The 19,418-nt window shown below is 41.3% G+C and overlaps 1 protein-coding gene across 5 annotated transcripts in view; it reads right to left on the bottom strand.

Moving 5' to 3' along the window:
* Positions 1-3,762: 3,762 nt before the first annotated feature.
* LOC129732077 (uncharacterized) overlaps positions 3,763-19,418 on the bottom strand; it is a 332,272-nt gene continuing 316,616 nt past the window's right edge. For 2 of the 5 annotated variants that reach the window (XM_055692570.1, XM_055692574.1), the window contains exons 8-11: positions 17,698-18,040; positions 17,071-17,658; positions 16,389-17,003; positions 3,763-16,204 (exon numbers count right to left, since the gene is read on the bottom strand). In XM_055692570.1, the coding sequence (XP_055548545.1) occupies positions 15,770-16,204; positions 16,389-17,003; positions 17,071-17,658; positions 17,698-18,040 (1,981 nt within the window). In that variant the 3' untranslated portion in view covers positions 3,763-15,769. The remainder of the gene's footprint in view (positions 16,205-16,388; positions 17,004-17,070; positions 17,659-17,697; positions 18,041-19,418) is intronic. The other 3 variants (XM_055692571.1, XM_055692573.1, XM_055692572.1) reach the window with 3 other exon arrangements.

Raw genomic sequence — 19,418 nt, 5'->3', positions numbered from 1 at the left:
ATGTCGTTTTGTGCTATTAGAGTTATTGGAAAGAAAATTCTGCACCAATGTCAAAAACGCCTATGAATACGCTATTGCGCAATCGTCGAGATCGACGTAAAGAATGCGTTCAATAGCACCAGTTGAGACTTTATAGCGCTCGCGCTCAGCAGCATCCATGTACCGGTGTCGCTGTAAAGGATTCTGGAAAATTACTTCCAGAATCGAGTACTAGTTTACAACACGGAGGAGAGTCAGAAGTGCGTCCCAATCACCGCAGGAGTCCCGCAAGGTTCTATTCTGGGTCCGGTGTTGTGGAATGTCATGCATGCAGAGTGTTGAAACTCGAATTCCCTGTAGAGGTTGCGATCGTCGGCTTTGCAGATGTCATAACGTTAGAGGTTTACGGCGAGTCGATCGAGGAGGTCAAGTTGACGGCCGTGCACTGTATAAGCAAAGTCGAGGACTGGATGCGCTCCAAGAAACTGGAGCTCGTGCATCATAAGACGGAGGTCACGGTTGTGAACAACCGTAAATCGGAACAAAATGTAGGTGGCGTTTATAAAAATGATTGATCGATAATCCCAAATCATGGCAATGACCAAGTGCACTGTTCTAGTCGGTGTTTCTTCACCGTATTTCAACAACTTGCCCGGCGCTTTGTCAACTCCAGCAGCTTTGATGTTTTTAGTTGGCATTTCTCCTCCTCTACTTCCAGGTTATCAGGGATTGGAATCCTGTTGTCTCCTGTTCTTGTACCAAGATTAGTTGCTATACGATACTTGCGCTCTACTGCATCGTCATTCAGATGTGTGCTCATTGAAGTGCTGCCTCCACCGTTCGATCACCTTACACTCATCCGTGAGGAGCTTCTGCACATGTCGGCTTGCAGCACTAGCCTTTGCCGGAGCTGTTCAGATTCTCGTAGAACTTTCGAATGCCATTAGTTAAGTACAGGTCTTCCATCGCTATGCAATTTCGGCCTTCTTGTTGGCGTTTCTTTCTGCCTAGAACTGAGTTTAGTCGTTCAGTATTCGTCGGTATTGTTCCAAGTTCGCTATCGTACGGTGTTGCAGCATTTTCGCCCGTGTTGCGTTCTTTTCCTCGACTAACTGTTTGCATTCGCCGCCAAACCAGTCATTTCTTTTATACTAAACCCTTATACCTTGTAACGTTATAGCAGTGACAAATCGAATGCTTTTCCAGCTACCTTCAAAAGTAGCTACGCCAAACTGAACTTCCGTAGGTGGCGCTGTCTACAGCTGCTTCGCGTCTTCCTGTGCAACCCTGGCGTCCCGCAGTTGCTCAATTTTTTATCACGTCGTCCGACTTCGGGCTATTTTACACCGTTGAGAGGTTCGAGCGCATACAGCTACTATGTAGTGATCCGAATCTGTGTTTGCCCTTTAATAGTCGCGAACGTTGACTTCGTCGGAGAAGAACCTGCCGTAGATTTAATTCGATTAGTACATTTCTTGAGCGCTAACAATGTTTTTTTTTTAAATTATCAATTTAAGTTCCGAGAAAACTTTGAGATCACAACTTTTGCTATCGAGCTATTCGTTGAGCTGGTTTTGGAAAGTAATAGTAGAAAGATAGTGGGAGTCTTATTTGAAAAAACAAAGCCTTGGTGCTACATTCCGATTCGGAACTCGACCTTCTGTTTATTATATACAAACTTCGCAGCCAACTGTTTAGTGTACAGAACAATTGCGAGGCTAGCGCTACGAGCCTACTGAGACTACCAGTTTCTCCCGAGCCGAGACTCGAACCTACGACGACTTGCTAGTTAGGCCAGCATCGTACCTCGGGACTAGCTGGGAGAGTTTTATTTATGGATCTTGAAAAAGCATTCGACACCATAGACCATAACATCTTGTTTTAGAAACTTGATCGGTATGGTATTAGAGGTATTGCCAACGATTTGATAGAAAGTTACCTGTCTGATCGGAAACAATTTGTTGTAATTAATAGTATTAGAAGCAATTTACGACCGATTGATATTGGTGTCCCTCAAGGAAGCAACATAGGCCCCTTGCTATTCTTGATATTTTTCAACGAACTGGGAAATTTAAAACTTCTTGGGATACCAAGACTTTTTGCAGATGACACGGCGTTGTTTTATCCTCGTTCCAATATTCAATCCGTTGTAAAAGACATAGAGTCTGATTTCGGAAAACTCATAGAGAAGGTACTTGGGTTTGCTTCTAGACTCTTGCCTCTTATGCGATAATCATATGAAGACCGTTGCAGGTAAAATTTCGTCGTTATGTGGCCTTATGAAAAGAGTACGTCTTTCTGTGCTGAAACAAGCATTTTTAAAAATTTCTCATGATTGCGTTCACTCCATATTACAATACTTAATCATTATTTGGGACCTCGCAGCTAAGTCCAAACTTACAAGAGTATAGACGTTGCATATTAGATGTGTGAAGCTAATTTTCAACCGTCCACTCTTATTTTCGACATTTTTGCTCTAAACAAGCTTACCATACCAAATAATTCCCATTCTTGACTTGCGGGTTTCTCAATCAACTATGTACGTCCATAATACCTTGCATAATCGCGATTTTCAATATAACGTTGCTTTTTCAGAAATAACCGTCAGAATACTAGACAGGCATGAGAAGCAGAACTTGGGTCTAGGGTGCATCACTACCAACCATTTTGCATGTGTAGGTTTTATCTGGTTCTTATTAGATTTTTTTCCTACATTTTTAAATTATAATACAGATTATGGATATTGGATTATTTTCTCTACCACAAGCGTTATCACTACTTGATAAATTAAATTACATTAAATTTAATGTTTTTTTTTTTTCGTGAATCTCTTCAAAGGAACACAAAGTTCTACTGAGATTGCACTTTACTTTGCAGCGATTAGTCCCCTCTTTTCGCATGTTTCTAGATGCTGTTTTTTCTAGAAATTGTCTATTACCAGGAGGCTTTCTATGTGAGCTTCTTGGTGTGTCGATAGAGTCAGTAGTGCCAGTGGGGGTCAGTAGAGGGTATTTAAAATAGCATTTTTATTTTAGGTTTTCGATTTTAGATTATTAAATATACCTATTTGAATTTCTGGGAAAATTTCACACCAAGGTAATGTACCATTTTTGGTTTACAATGCGCAACTTATGGGTACTACAATGATTTTTTATTACTTCTATTCATAGACCCATGAAGGTGAGAAAAGCTAGATAATTCTGGTACCTATTTAGCGAACCTTCTTATAAAGTAAATAAAGACAGTGCAGTCTATTACCGACACTATTTTCCATAGACTAGAGTGAGAGGAAAGTGAGGATAAGAGAAATTCACAACCAGTTGCTGTTGAGACAACCTTGCTCTGCTGGACCGAATCCGTTATCGAGTCCACCTCCAACTGACCGTAAAATGTCCAAGCACAATAAACGCCTTTGTTCGCTGAAATAATTGTTTTTATTTGTCAAATAAGTATTCACCAGCTCCAATCGTTTGGCGTCAAGTGATGACGTATCCAGCCCCTTGTTTCTCAAGTTTCTTTGCCGATGAGTATTAAATTACTCACAGCAAAGCTGTGAAATTGGTGGGTGTGGGCGTTACGATTTAAAAGCCCGGTTGTCATTGTGCGAAGAATAAATGCTTTCGCTGGTTCGCGGTTTCATTTTCGGCTCCCCGTCCTGCTGGCCTTGACCGGTATATGCTTCTTTGTCAAAGCGTCTGTCTGTCGCGGTTTTGTGATAGTCGAGTCGTTTCCGATGGATCATTGGCCTTCTCAGTCAGAAGATTACAAGGTCATGGCTTTTTTTTATTAAAAACAATAATTTATTTCAATTTACCTTACTTGATAACTCTAACCTTTACAAGTTTACTCACTTGTTTCATTTTCTTTTTTGTGTGTTTCACTCAGTTTTTCGCTTCTTTTTTTTCACTGTTTCTTTGTGTAGCAATCAATTGAATAGTAAATGTTTAGTTTTTTTTCAATGAGATAAACAACACTCTTTAATGATTCAATCTTCCGAAGTACAATTCAAAGAGATACATTCGATTTAAGTCAACGTTCCAAAATAACGATCATGTTGTTTCAGTTCTTCCAACCTAATTTCGCTAGATTCCTTCACAATGAGTTTTGCGCACGCGGCACACGAAACTTCTTGTCATTCTACAGCTTGTCTTTCTGTGTTTGTTCCAATAAATATAATATATATATATATAGTTTTTGAGATTTCACTTTTCAAAACAGATGTTTTAATTTTTGTTTTACGACTCATTCACATCGTGTTGTTTTTATTTTGTTCTAAATAGTTTCACTCTTGTTTGTTTATTTTGCTCTACTTTTAAAGTACATTAATAGTTTAATTCATTTATGATTTTCTTTTAAACTAGTACACGTTTGTTGCTTTGCTGCTAACTGACGTCACTAACTTCGTCGGCAATGTGTTGCGATGTTCTATGTTTAATCATGTCAACTGTGGTTACCTACATCGTTCAGCAATTATTGAAATATTAAATCCTCTCAACGATATAGCAATTGTTACACATCCTAATTTGCTGCTTCGCAATAATCATTTAACTTTAGCAGAATATGTGTACACTAATGTATTTAAGTTCTATTTGTTCAATGCTACGACCATCTGCTGGCTAGTTTTGCTCTGCAATATGTGTATATACTGTTGTCAAAAAAGTTTGCTTCCACATGTCAGTTGTGCGATGTACAAGAATCTCCTTAACCTCTACTTAATTCCCATTGTTTTCTAAGCGCGTGCGCTTTCTAAAACCGAGTTCAATTCTCCAAACTTAACTCAGTCGAGCTAGATCAAATGAAACTTAAGCTTAACTTAGAATAATAAACGAAGACATACGTGATTCTATCGTAGTTTTATAAACACACGCACACAACCTTAAACGAAACGTAAAACTAACACAGCTTGAGGTGAATACAAATTAAAACAAACCCTGTCATTTGGAGGATCTTTGGTGAATTTCGTTACATTCTCCGAGTACAATCATCCGATTAGGCGATGAGCAAACGGAACAAAGGAACAACTGAAACAAGCCCTGAATTTCCAGCTCCGTAAGGATACAAACTACTATTGTTTCTTCTTCCTTTGGCACTAAGTATAGTTAAAGGTTTTGTTTTGTTTATTATTCTGTTGTGTATGAGTGGGTGGCAAGCTCGAATACATTTTTTGTTTGTTTGTTTGTTTGTCTAGGGGCATATACTAATGTTTCGTATTGTATTACTGTTTCTGACTTTTGCTCGTTCCGAAGCCAAATCGTCCCCGGAGTTCGTCCAGTTGTTTCACGCGCGGACAAATGGAGTTGGTTTGAGCGCCGAATATATTGTATTTTGCTTGAGTTTGTTCAACTGAAATGCAAGTATGTTTTATTCCTAGCTTACAGTGTAATCGTACTTATTTTACTTTTCTTCGGCATTCTCTGTTTTGAGTGATGTGTCATATTTACAGTTGAGTTTATCTTTTGTTCGCTTCCGTTATCAAGTTCTGTCGAACCATGCTACGAAGCTACTAAGCTTACTTAATTTTCTAGCAATAGTGACTTTTTACACCTGCTTACAAACTAGTATGTAGTTTCAATTCTCGCATGTTTATTTATGTTATGTCATTTGTTTTACTTTTTTTTGGTTTTGCTGGCCTGTGCTAATACTTCTAATTAACCGTTAAACTAGCTATTTTAAGATTGAATAATCAATTTTGGTATATTTTTGGTTGATGTTCAATGCTATGAAAATTTTTTGCGGCAAAGGTGTCACTGAAGAAGATTTTTGAGTCATTTGGCATTAATACGAACAATTTTATGTGCGGACATACCATCATAAAATGGCAAAAATCTCTAAATTTCTTTTAACAAATAGAACAAGAAATTGAGCCTGAATGAAAACTGAAATTGACATAAAAACAACGATTTTTTGCAAGATTTTACAGTTTTACTGCTCCACATCTGTCATGTTGCAACGAAGGATCTTCGTACATACCGTGTTATATTAGTAAAGCTTCTGCCCATTTGCGAACACAAGTTGAATGAAAACATGCACTAAACAATTAAAACATCCTCCATTTGGCCCCGTTAAACATTATATGTATATGTGTTTAGATAAAAAAAAAAAACAAAAATCAAACACTGTTGAGTTGAACCTTTTCTATTTTATCGTTCGCTGTTTGATAACATTGTTTGTTGATTTTATCGTTTCGTTGCTATTGCCAACGATTCGATCCACTGTAAAGCGATTTTATCGATTTTTTTCAGGTAACATCATATCTCGACGTATCATGGTGTTCTAAGACATTTGGTATCAAACAAATTTTTCGATATCGACAGTTTCATAAACTACTATCTGTGCCATTCTTCATCTGTCAAAATAGTGCAACTTGGACCGCCTCGAGGCACCGCTTCCCCGTGTCTGATTAAGCTGAAATTTTGTATGAGGACAATTTCGAGAAGGTAAATTTGAAGTTAATCTCCTCCCATATATTTCATTGGTCCCAGTTCAAAAATTTCAAAGTCCTAGAAAGTCAATTTTTTTCATCGGTTGGAATGGAAAAAAAATATGTGAAAAAATGAGTTCCACAGCATTTAACCAATCACCGCTTCTAAACCAATTCGCTTCTAAAACGGAGAACAAGATGGTTTAGTGTAGAGTCATACGTGTCAAGTGCTGTTTCAAATGCATGGATGATTACATTCACTAAACAGATCTTTAACATTAATGTCCTAATCTATAGGTGATGTTTTCTCCAAGCTCTTGGTATAGAAATAAGCATATCTTTACAATTGCAAACTAATGAAAAAATGAACTAAAAATCAATTAGAGAAGCAGCGACTATCATGAGTTCGCTTTCTGTTCGCAATGTTTATATAACACCCATGTTGCAAGCGGCTCCGCCTTTTTTTCAAATTTTGTTATTTCCTCAGTTTCGCGAGACGCAGAGAAATTTTATTCTGTATATGAAACGAATGTATGAAAAACCTCATTTTGTATTGGCAACCTCTGAAACTGGACCGATGCACACTGTTTCAAAAGCTGCACGAACATGATCTAAATTATTTTGATTAAAAAAGTTGATTTTAGAGCCATAGTGTCTTCGGCAAAGTTATTCCAATAAATATTGTAATTTTTTTAAAGTTGCAATTTTGTGATTACGCCCCCAGGAAATAGAGCAGCTCGTAGTTCAAATTCTCAGGCTCCCTGCCATCCCCTAACTTGACTCTTCCGCACGCTAGATTCCAGGAAAAAAACTCGAACAGAATTGAACTGCCTTTCCAAGCAGTTATAATTTCCGATACTTTGCAGGGTAACTAAACGAGGCTCAGTAAAGATGAGCAGAAGAGTCTATAAAAATAGGCGTGTATAAAAATACGTCAATAACTATGGTAATAAACAGTACCTTCATTTCCCGTTATACTGCCCCTGTTTACATAGTTGACGTAACAACCAACACCATCATTGCGAGAAAAGCGCGTTTTTGTTATTTTAGCACGAATAATTATATTGAGATAAAATTTCAACAAAATAGTCTGTCAATTTTATGAAGATTGATGTTTGAATAGAGGTCCCATGGATTATTCGAGTCTGCCCATGGTAATTAATCCAGAAAAACCACTACGCCAGTTTATGCGAATAAACATGCATTTTTCTCGCAGATTGTTCGCATAGCTTGGCGTAAAAACTTGACTACTTCCTACTCTGCCTCGCAGTTGAATTGTTTTATCAATCGTGTTTCGATCAAGCGTTAATTACTGTCCATCGGCAGTTTCAATTAGACAAATACGCACAAACACACATACAAACCCACACACATACATACACAAACACATGCACAAAACATTTACGCTAAGGTGGGTAATCGTTACAAGGAACAAACTGTTTTTTTTTTGTTCAATTTAGGCCCCCAGACAATGCTAAACCTGCCGAATATGGATTACATATGCATGCACATGAATTTGTATGAAGATTAGTATAGGAAAACTTTTGCGCATGTTTCTTTCTAGAGAGCTATCGATCAATCCACTTCCGGTAGTGTCAGGATTGCTTGGGGCCCCAAATAGAACCTTAAAAATGTTCTGGCAAATCGATTAAGTTTACCCACCGTAATATACACACACGATTTAATTATTTCATCTGATGCAAATATCCACTGGTAGGGGGACCCCTTTACCCCTTTCCATGGAATATTTGTCGAATTAAACGACTTAACTTAGGCAAACAGACAGTAGTTAGACAGTCGAATAAAACGACCTAACATAAACAATTGCACCTTGTATGGAGTGACGCCAGTTTTTGCAACCAATTGGCAGTTACGCCAAAACGTTTTTCCAATATTTCTCGAAAGTTTTAGAACAAAATAGTTTTCTTTTCATTTGTAGTGTATGTATCTTAGGGAAAGGAAGCTGAATCAACAAAAAAGTGCATTTTGGTCATTTTGGCTCTTTCGTCAACTATGTAAACAGGGGCGGTATAGTCGTTAGAGGTTCAGAGGCAAACTCGGTCTCTGCAACTATTCTGGCCTCCTATATGCAAAAATAAGGCAATCTCTCAGCCGCGCAATGAAAACTTGAAATCGAAAATGACATGCCTATACTAGCGCCATCTGAGGTTTTTTCGAATAAACTGAAATGTCGAAACAGGTTTTTCCGACGAAACTCTTTTAATTGTTGAAACTAATACTCACACAATTTTTTTTTCGACGGATTGTAACTAATGACAAAAAATCCTTTTTCTCTCAAATCCTGAGCTTGAGTCTGATGATTGCACATGGATCTGAGCTAATAAGGAGGACAAAAGGCGATTTGGGATGCGGTTAACCCTACACGCACTGACGAAACTATCCATACAGCATCAATCATAGTAACCAATGAGTGAGCAGAATAAAATTGACAGCTCTATAAGTCGTGATGGCAAAAACAGTGAAGCTACTTCGTTCAGCAGTGTGTGCGTTCGAAAACGGTACGTGAAAAACGGATATCGTTCGGTACTTTATGGCCGCCGGGTACACCTGTTCCGGCATCTACGACGTCTTGGCACTATTGGACAACAATCAGAGCATCGAAAGAAAGCCAGATTCCGGATGGTCGATGACCCTGTGCGACAAAAAGCTCCAAAGGATGATGGAGAGTAAGACCCGGTGTGTGCGCTTGACCGGAAGTCCACTACACCCGGTCAAACAGTGATAAAGTACCTGGCAAACATAGAAATACATGTCAGGAAGCGGCAGTCTAGTCCACTGGTCTCGGAGCTGCAGGTCATGACGCAATGGTCAAGTGGATTTAGCCGGCGATTCACGACATGGTGTTGGTGACGGACAACGAGACCTATCGCGCCCTGAATGGCAACGACTGGCAGGGCGTATTTTACTTCCCCCACAAAGGGAAAGTTCATTTTCTTTCGCTCTGAGCTGACCGTGAACGGGGAAATTTATTGTGTAAAGTGCCTACCGCATGTTGCGTCGTTCATCAAGAAATACCATAGGGGCGATGACGCGGTGTATTGACCGGATCTGGCGTCGACCCACTACTCGAAGCGATCGTTGGAGGATAGAGAGCGGTTGAATATCGATGTGGTATCCAAGTTGGCGAACCCTCCCAAGGTCCAATCGAAACTCAATTATCTGTCTTTGGTTTGGTTTTCACCATCCGAAAAGAATTTTTTTTAATGCAAACGTTACGCTTACTAGGGTAATCGCTCCTATATTCATCTCATCACGCCTATTTGATCAATTTATCGTTAAATTTTACCATATTTTTAACGTAAAACCTTCAACCACTTGGCAAAATCGAGAAGCAAATAGGTTGACTTTCAAAGTTTGTAGAAATTTGACGGCAAATTGGATAAATGAGAGAAATAGGGTGACTATAGGTGCACCTAGCTTTTGAGATGACTAATGGAGCGATTACCCTACTACTTTGATATACCGAGCTTCGTGATTTACTTCTGACAAGTATTGGTCCTTATAGATTCTTTATTACAATTCAGTCTGAATGAATGGTCAAAATGGAAAAGGGGAAGGGGAACCCAGAAGAATAAACCCATGCGTAAAATTTCCCCTCGGCATCAAATGGCCTGATGTTACTACGATCCAAACTCATGACCATCCGCTTGTCAAAGTGACCTCTGTAACCTTGAGGAGGCTACGCAGCTCCTTTTTACCCTTTTTCTTCCCAAGTCTGCACCATTTCAGAAACTGTCAGTGGTGGATTCTGTTCAATGTGGAAAATATAGGTGAGGACATAACGTGAAAAAGTGCTGAGCCTGCAAGTATGCGATTATAGGGATGGTGAAGACTACAGCAACCCAAACAGAACCAAGCGTGATCTCACTTCGAAAAACAAACCATGTTGCTCAAGTGAAACAAATTCGTAAATCTGCGAGAAAATCCATAGATCTGGCAAGCATGCGCTTTGGAATGCGCCATCACTATTCTCATCCACTTTGCCAGTAGATATGTCAGAAGACAAAGGTGGTGAAAATTTTGGGGGAATAAACTTTGCCGTGCGGCGACAATGTAGCTGTTATGACACAACTTTCGAAAGCGGAGTCGAAATCCACTGCGTACTTTTCATCGACATGAGTGCTGCAAGTGGCAATTTTTTTAACAAACTTTTGCTTTGTGCTATGCTTCTTCCGCTCGCAGAAAAAATAACTCGCATGCTACTTACACCACAGCTGAGCAAAACAAGAGTGGTGAATCACTCTAGTGAAAATACACAGAAGTACACCACTGAATGCACTGCTGAGATAACACAACAGCGACAACTTGAGTTTTCTCGTAGAAGAATGTGACTTTTTCAGATTGACGATACAAAGCAAACGCAATCTACTTTCCTACCCAGATGCTCCCCTCATTTGATAAATGCTCAAGTGACGCGCTGTAAAAGCACTGCAGTGAGCTCTGTTGAGTAGTTATTGTGCGTACTGTTTTTTCGTGTGAGAAAGCTAACCTCAATTTAGCATCTCTCAGGAGAGGCAAGCATGGAAATTTTCACTCACTAGTAATATTTCATGCAATTGTGTTCTTTGCGTACAAGTTTTCCGTAGAAACGCTGCTGATTGTTTCTCGCTTCTAAGAGTTCCAAATACCATAGAAGGAGACTAAATGATTCAAGCACAATAGTATTTATTGTATCCAAGTCCACTTGCATTCAACATTATCGCGAGAATCTTTGAGATATTATCGCCAGTGATACAAAATTATGAATCCAAATGAACGTTAGATTGCGTTCAACTGTTTGCTTACCGGAGCAAGCAGGTATCATCAATGCTAACGGAAATTGAAGCAGAATCCATCTACAAGCCACCAACATTTAAAGGAATCGTTGCGATCGCTTGAGTGCAATCGTTTACGATTCTTTCGTGAAACACTCGCTATATGTTGCTCGCTCCGCCTAAATCAGGCAATACTGAAACAAAATCATCAAAAAAAGCTACCATATATTTCTGTGCTCTAAGTTATCTCTTGCATGCGTGAGAATGTGTAACTTTTAAGAGCAATGGTTTGCTGGGATTGAAAGCTTATGGATAGCACGTTCAGAAATGATACCCGAATGATTGTTATGAGATACGATTTTTACCACCCTTGAGGAGAGGTATTACAGATATTTACACCGCGTTATTTTTGCAAGTTCCTCAGATACACATGGTTTGCTGCTCTCTTCAAGCACGTGTGTCGATTTGCTTACCAGCGTGAGAGCAGTTGTTTCCGCAGTGAAAGATATTCTCCTACAGTGGAGCCCTACACTCTAGTGTTTCTTTGAGGAGAAACGACGAGCCTGTCGATGGGAAACCTCTATTATTCTATTGTTTAGTTCTCATATAACCCAACGCAGTGGTTCTCAACCTGGGGTACGCGTACCCCTAGGGGTACGTGGAAGCCTCCAGGGGGTACGCGAGAAATAATCAGTAATGGCGTGGAAAGCAATTTTTTATTTATAACACTTCATATGTTTAACAATATTGCTCTTAAAAAATGGTTGTGGCAATCGAACAAATTATAGTTCAATTCAAAACTTAAAATAGACCTCCACAACATAATTTACCACTACTCTCTCCCATGCTGCGAGAACAAACCAAGCTAGTGGGTACAATTGATTTGAAAATTATCGCCAAAGGGTACGCGGACGAAAAAAGGTAGAGAACCGCTAACCTTATGAATAAAAATTACTGAGAAACTAGAGGTTTTATTTTGAAAAAATACCTCCTTTTTCTTATACTAATCAATGACTGACCTTCCAATAGACACTACGTAAATTTTCCTAGAGCTCTACGATTTTTTTTTGTATTTAAAGTAAACAATGTATTTTTTTTAATTTTCGCTAACTGGCAAGTAGTGTACAAAGTGACATTTCTGCAGAATGACAGCTGGCTGGGCTGTGGGTAATATAAGCCTGGCTCACGCGTCATGACAGGAATGCCAGCTGTGCAAATATATCTTAATTTCGAAGACATTAGAGCTCATGTGAAGACGTGGAAGCCTAATAGTCGGTTGAATAATCGCACCCGACACAATGTGTTTGCTGAGATTTTTGCCAACTGTCCAAATTTCAATGGGGGCGTATTTACAGATTTCTTATTTGGGTAGTATGAATACATTTGAAAAAATGACCTAGGATACTTCTGTCATGTTACGGTTGGTAAAGTTAGAAATCGATTCTTTCAATATTTCTTCTGTTCAAATCAAAAGATAAGTCAGCGGAACATGCATTTCTTTTGATACTTCCTATCAAATTAAAAATAATATACACATCCTTTACACCCCTATTTTCAAAAATATCATTTATAAGCTAGGCAATTCATTTTATACGTGGTGCCGAGAAAATTACCATGAGCAGGAAAAAAAAGGTGCACAGTTACATCCAGAATCTATCAGAGTCAACTTAGGAGCTTGTAAAATTGCTGAGTATTCTCTTAAGAACCGTGGCGTGAGTGATTATTAGGTACAAGGAATACTCTCATGACTGCCCGCAAGGTGCAAACAAAGCGTCGGAGTGGCGAAAAAACTGATTGGTGCCCATTGTACTGGCAAATCTGTGTCAGGGGGGGATACACATGTTAATTGCATAAGGCACCAGCTTGCGGCAAGGTTACTAACAAATTCGTTGGTGGCACAGTAAGTGAAGCCTTACCAGAAGCCCGATTAAGTTAAAATTTGGGATGGAGACTTTTTTCGAAGAGACAAAACTTTTGGGCCTTAACATTTGCATTAAAAAAATGTACAAAAAATGTTGATTTTTCATGGGCTTACCTTTACACGCACTAACAAAACAACCCATGCAGCATCTATCATAGTAACCCATGGGTCAGCAGAAAAATTTAACTCGAACTCTAACCGTGATGGCAAAAACTGTGAAACTATTTCATTCAGAAGTGCGCGTTCAAAGAACGGAACCCCACCGCGCCAAAAACAGCTCTTGTGACACTTTGTGGACATCGGATACGCCCGTTACAGCATCTACAATATCTTGGCACTATTGGACAACAATCAAAGCATTGAAAGAAAGCCCGGTTCCGAACGGCCGAGGACCATGAGCGGATGCGGAAGAGGAAGACCGAGGAAAAAAGTGCCTACATCGCTGCATGCACTTGGTCGGGATGTTGGTCCCACCGGCCAACCTTCAAAAATGGCAACAACTGGCAGGGCACTTCGTATTTTACTTCCTCCACGAAGAAAGTGAGCTCCGAGGTGAAGTTCATTTGTCACATCAAGTTCCCCAAGAAGGTGCTGCTGTGGCTGACAATCAGCGAGAAGCGGTTGTCAAAGCCGCTCCTCTTTCGCTCCGGACTGGCCGTGAACAAGGAAATTTATAGTAAGAAGTCCGGTCGGAAGTTACGTCGTTTATCAAGGAATACCATAAGAGCGAAAACGCGGTGTACTGCTAGATCTGCCGTCAGCCCACTACTCGAAGCAATCGTTGGAGGGATGGAGCGTCCCCTAGCTGCGCCCTATCGAGAGTTTCTGAGCAAAACTAAAGTGTAAGATCTACTCAAACAAGTTTGTCGCGAAAATTCATAAATGAAACGAAAAAAGAACTCAAAAAGCCATGGCGATTGTTCCGGTTAACTGCCGGAAGGCCACCGTTGAACCTTCCCTATTCCTAACTACCCACTCGAAAATAGTGTAATGCCAGCCCTGTTCATATAAAAATGACTTCGATTTCAGTTTTATTTTCCGCTTTTCTTGTGTGGAATTCAGACCAGCTGAGAAATTCTTTCACCCTTATCCCAGAATTTTACCGTAAGACGTAATTCTACGTCAAAACCAGGGTTTTGCAATGCCTCAAGAAGCGGATTTTGCCCATAATTAAGTCTTATGATGGTCCAGATTCAGCCAGTTACCATTACAGTATGTACAACCACAATGGAGTTCAACTCATCCCAAAAGAGTAGAAATGTTTTAATTTTAATTCTTTTAATCCTTCTTCAGGAAGCGCGTCAATCCTGAATGATAAGCGCTGTATAATTAAGTTTGAACATCGCTTATGACGATTTTTAAACTTTTCGTGTATTTTCGCATGGCTGATGAAATTTTGATGTTTCTGTTGGTACTCTTAGACAATAAAACGATGATTACTAACTTTCAAGCTAGTAAAAAATAAAAAAATAATATTAACTCTGAATTCTATTAAAATGTGGGTTTATAAACTCTTAAATGGGATTCTATCTGACACTTCACGCTGCTTTTCAAACCGAATGATTCCCGCAGTAATTGTTCGTATTTTCGCCAAATGACTTCGAAGCGGAAAGCATAACAGCTCAAATTATCAATAATCTCGGAAAAGCTCATGGCTAGCACCTCGTGTACAGACTTCACGTACTAGAGCAACACCAGAGGGGATTCACTGCTGTCAAATTTCATATATGTGTGCGTTATCGCAGATCAGCTCTGGTCCATGACGTTTGTTGGTCCGTGACGTTTGTAACTATGAACGATAATGAGGAAAAAATCACTACTCAACACATTCAAAAAAGTTTTCCGCGGTTTCTCGAGTTTTGATAAAAAAAACGTTCCAATTCTATAATATTTCACATCGATCAATTTCATAACCAAAAAGAACAAAAACCAAAACAAACACCATGTTGCCGAATATGTTGGTTACACGATGTTTGACAGATAGATCCCCCCTGAGCAACACTCAGTACAGTTAACAGTTCTCTTTGGAATAACAACTATCGGTTGAGCCTTTTGCCTTTGGAAGGAAGATCGATATGAGTCTAGTTAGTCAATTGTAACAAAAAGCAACACGAAAATGCTTTCAGCGCGAGGCGCTGTTTGTCTTTGCTTGAGCTCGATAGTTTCTTGCCACGTCGATTAGGTGAAAAGTATATAGGAATGTCTGCGCTACACTGAATAAACATTTTGGTATATTTCGCAATCCGAGCTCAGCCCAACTATGTACAACCAGCCGGAACTGTTTTTTTTACCCTTAATGGTTTGATTACTTGTTTTTTGGTTTAACAGATTTGCTTCTTACTTGCGCGTACCTTTCGGTTTATGGCTACAGTTTTTTTTTGAGTGGAGGGAACCTACGAGAGAGCAATGAAAATTGAGCATTTTTTTCTATTAAAACAAAAGAGGAGCGTTAGGATTTACAAACGTTGAAAATTCTCGTTGTGTGCGATTTTAGTACGCCGTTTTCAATTGAACGCACACCCTCCTTCACTCCGTTTCGCTTGCAATCGCTGTCGATTCCACTAGACTATAATTATTGTTGTTATTCTTACCAATAGTAAAGCTACCTTCCTCGAGCTTCCGCCGTTGCTGTGTCTGTTCAATTCATATTGTGAAATTGATCTAGTCGCCGTGTCAAACGTTCATCGCATAGAATACAGCACCCTGCCCTTGGGCATTACTTCCGGTGGCTGCACTACCAGAGGATGACGTCATAGGTCCTGTCGATGCAGCCGTTGGTGGCCCATGACCTTGTGAAGAAGGCGAAAGAAGACTGCCGGCATCCGCGGGTTGAACACTGGCCGCACCCTCTGGAGCTCCACGTTCGGTGAACTTTACGCCAGCTTTTTCAACTGGATATTGACTGTAGGCCGGTGGTTTACCTTGTGGAGCACTGACATTGGGACCGGTGACTGCTGCTACCGCTGCCGATGTGGTTGGATTCGAGCTGGAACCCAATCGGGGCAGAGTAGAGTAATGTGGCGGGAGAGTCCCACGACCGGCGACTACGTGTAATTGCATACCGGGAAGCGGATAGCCTACGGGAACTCTGATGGTTTGTTGCGTAACCTAAAACCGAAACAAAAATCGTCTTAGAATTCCATATGAAAAATATTTCGGAATCAGGCGAGGAGCTTGCTACTGCGACTCCAAACCTGAGCCCACACACACCAATCATGAAATGAAGCTAATAAGCAAAATGAATGAAATGAATAAACGCCAGCTACTAAAATCACACAGGTTCCAGCCTCACCTGCTGATACTCAACAATATTGTGCTGCCGACGGTAGTTTTCCTGCTCCTGAGCCGTGTACCGCTGATAAGTTTCGGCATTGTACGGAATCAGCACCATCGTCTGATGATAGTTGCGCAAGGGCGGCGGTGACTCTGGCCGACGGGTGGGACTTCGTGCGAACTTGCCATAAGCTGCTGGGTCTGCTGCGGCTGCAGCCGCTGCTGCTGCTGCCGTTTGGTGTATATGGTGGGCCGTATGAACTGCGTGATGCTGAGTGTGTATTTGCTGGGATTGAACGTGAACCGTGTTGGCTTGGATGTTGCCAGCGGGTAGTTGAGCACAGTTCTGGTAAATCGCCTCCTGACCGTGGTAACTATGGCGTGCTTGAGCTGGGATATGGTAATAGTTTCCGTGTGGATCGACAGCGGCAACCATGTTGGTGCCAGAGGCCACTGCGGCCACAGCCTTCGATTGGGACTGGTCCACCGGATAGTAGCTCCACGATGCGGTATGCTGGTGAGTCGTAATTTGTTGCTTTGCCGCAGCCAGTTGCAAGCTGCTGGCCGTGTGTGGTCGCGGGAATGTGTTCGATTGTATTGGATGAGGTGACGCCACACTGGACTGGGACTTGGGCTGCAAACAAACATTAATCATGTAATAAAGTTTAAAACAAAGTTGCAAAATAAAAATTAACAATTACCTGAGGGGGCGAAGGAGCCGCCAGTTGAGCTTGCATTTGCTGCAAAATTTCGTTGGTTGAACCGAAACGGGGCTTGATACCTCGCACCGAAGGCCGTGAGTTGAATCCATAATCATTGTGCTCGTCATCGTCTGACCCAGCTCCGGAAGCGGGAGCCGAGGTGGACGTTTCTGCGCTGTAACGTTTCTTCAGTCGTTCCGTGCGGGCGCCTTCTTGCTGCACAAATGCCGCTAGCTCGTCCGACTCTTGGCCGGGTGTGCCGGCAATCACATCCGGAGCCACCTTTTTGCCATCATCATCGTGTAACGCCGCATCGATATCGCCCAGACTATACTCGGTGCTCTGGGAGCTGCCCAGCGAATTCCTGTCTCCGGGTTGAGCGAGTGTGTAATACGACAGATCGTCGCGTTGGCCAGCAACGCACGCCGTCAGAGGAGCCAATGTGGAAAGGAACTGCCTTCGGGAGCCATCGGTTTGGCGCTGCTGCGGTGGTTGATGGATTTGAGTGTGTGCACCCTGAATTTGTACGCCCATTCCAATGTCAGGCCCAGCCGGGCAACGGCAGTCCTGCAAATAATCACCATATACCTACACAAAACGTCCGATCTGCATCTAATTTTATCATACCTGTGGAATAATAACGATCGGATTCTCGTCCGCCTCCGGGATTTTCTCCTGCCGTCGATCCCGGTGGAACAGATCGGTGATCTTCTTGTACGTCGATCCGTTTGATCCACTGGAAGAGCTGGACGCCGACGAACTCGGCGAGAAACTTTTATCCGGGATGTACTTAGGCTGCTGTGGATTTTCCTCCCCGGCCGGACTGTCTCTCCGTTCCATATCGCCAAGATCGCCCACGTGACCAGGATGGTCGCCATCGGCACCCTCGTCGATTGGATCGTCGATGTCGCACGTCAACTGACGGATGCGTTCCTCTAGCGAGGTGACATCTCGCACCGGGATCTTTTTCCTGCAAACGGTAGGAAGCGATGGTTTTAATAATCAGTAAGTTTAATGGAAACGCGATGAAATAGTATGGGCATCACAGTTCTGTTGTTTGTAGTTTTTAGTCGCTGTGGTGATTGCAGCCCATTTAAACATTTTATAAAAGTAAAGTTAGGATAAATTGTAATAACAGATCGGAAAAGTTAGAAGATGGTGATCATGCAACAAAAGTGAAGTTGAAATTGCTAACGTTTATAAATATTAATATCCTAATGGTGAATCAAATGGTAAGTTGACAACCCGAGCATCTGTTCATTATGGAGGTACGGCTCAAACAGCGTCTGATTGGCATCCAGCGGTTGAATATGAAAAGCTCTTCCCCGGAAGCTACACCTAGATGGCAGCCCCATCACGGGGATAGGAGATCTTAGGCCAACCACTTACTGTTTCCGAAGCCTTCGAATCGTTCGAATCGTCGGAGAAAGATTACCGATTGAACTTTTAGCGTGAAACAAAAGGCAAGAATCACATGGAATGTACTAACGTTAGCTCAGCAGGAAAAGCTGGCATAACTTGCCAGCGAGGCTCAACACATGAAGATCGAAATCCTATAACCGAACGAAGTCCGTTGGCCAAAATACTCCCCACCATCCTAGTGTTGGTTTCCTGCTTAGCGCGCATGCACGGACTGCACTTATTAAGTGGGAATTACTGAGATGACTGATCTTGGCCAGATTCAGAACACGCAATCCAAACCTAACCATGATCCAATGTTATGCACCAACCAATGCTGCTGAGCTACGGGACAAGGAGATCCTTTATAATAAACTAAATGCGATCATGAATATGGTTCCAAAAGGTGATATCAAGATCTACACTATCGACTTCAATGCGAAAATCGGCTCCAAAAACATGGACTATGAGCGCGTCATGGGACGTTATGGTCTCGACATAAACCGAAATGCATTAACCGAAAAAGGAGACAGACCCTTCTTGACGTCTGGAATGTTCATGTAGTCTTCTTGATGTGCCAGATCCGCCTGCGTATCACGCGGACTCAGCGCTGGAAGCAGAGGCTTGGACGGCGCTCTAGCACGCCGACTATAAGATTTAGCTGTGAAGAAATCGTTCGTTGGCGAACTGGAGTTCAAAGCAGGCAATATTCTGAATGGTGGAAATGTAGAGCAAAAATGGACTGCTAACAAGAACACCTTTATGCAGACTAATGAGAATAATCTAGGCACCTAGAAGAAAGGGTGAAGCACAGATGAAACCTGGCATTTTTGCAAAATCCGCCAAGAGTCTGACGTATCACTTGTGTCAACTCCGAGGCCTCTTCACTGCAGGAGATCGAAGCAGTTATCCGATGTATGAAACAAAGCACTCGCGAGCGATCGCGTAAC

The sequence above is a fragment of the Wyeomyia smithii genome, chromosome 3 (assembly GCF_029784165.1).
Source record: "Wyeomyia smithii strain HCP4-BCI-WySm-NY-G18 chromosome 3, ASM2978416v1, whole genome shotgun sequence".
Lineage (NCBI taxonomy): Eukaryota > Metazoa > Arthropoda > Insecta > Diptera > Culicidae > Wyeomyia > Wyeomyia smithii.
This window is presented reverse-complemented; position numbering and strand designations above follow the sequence as displayed.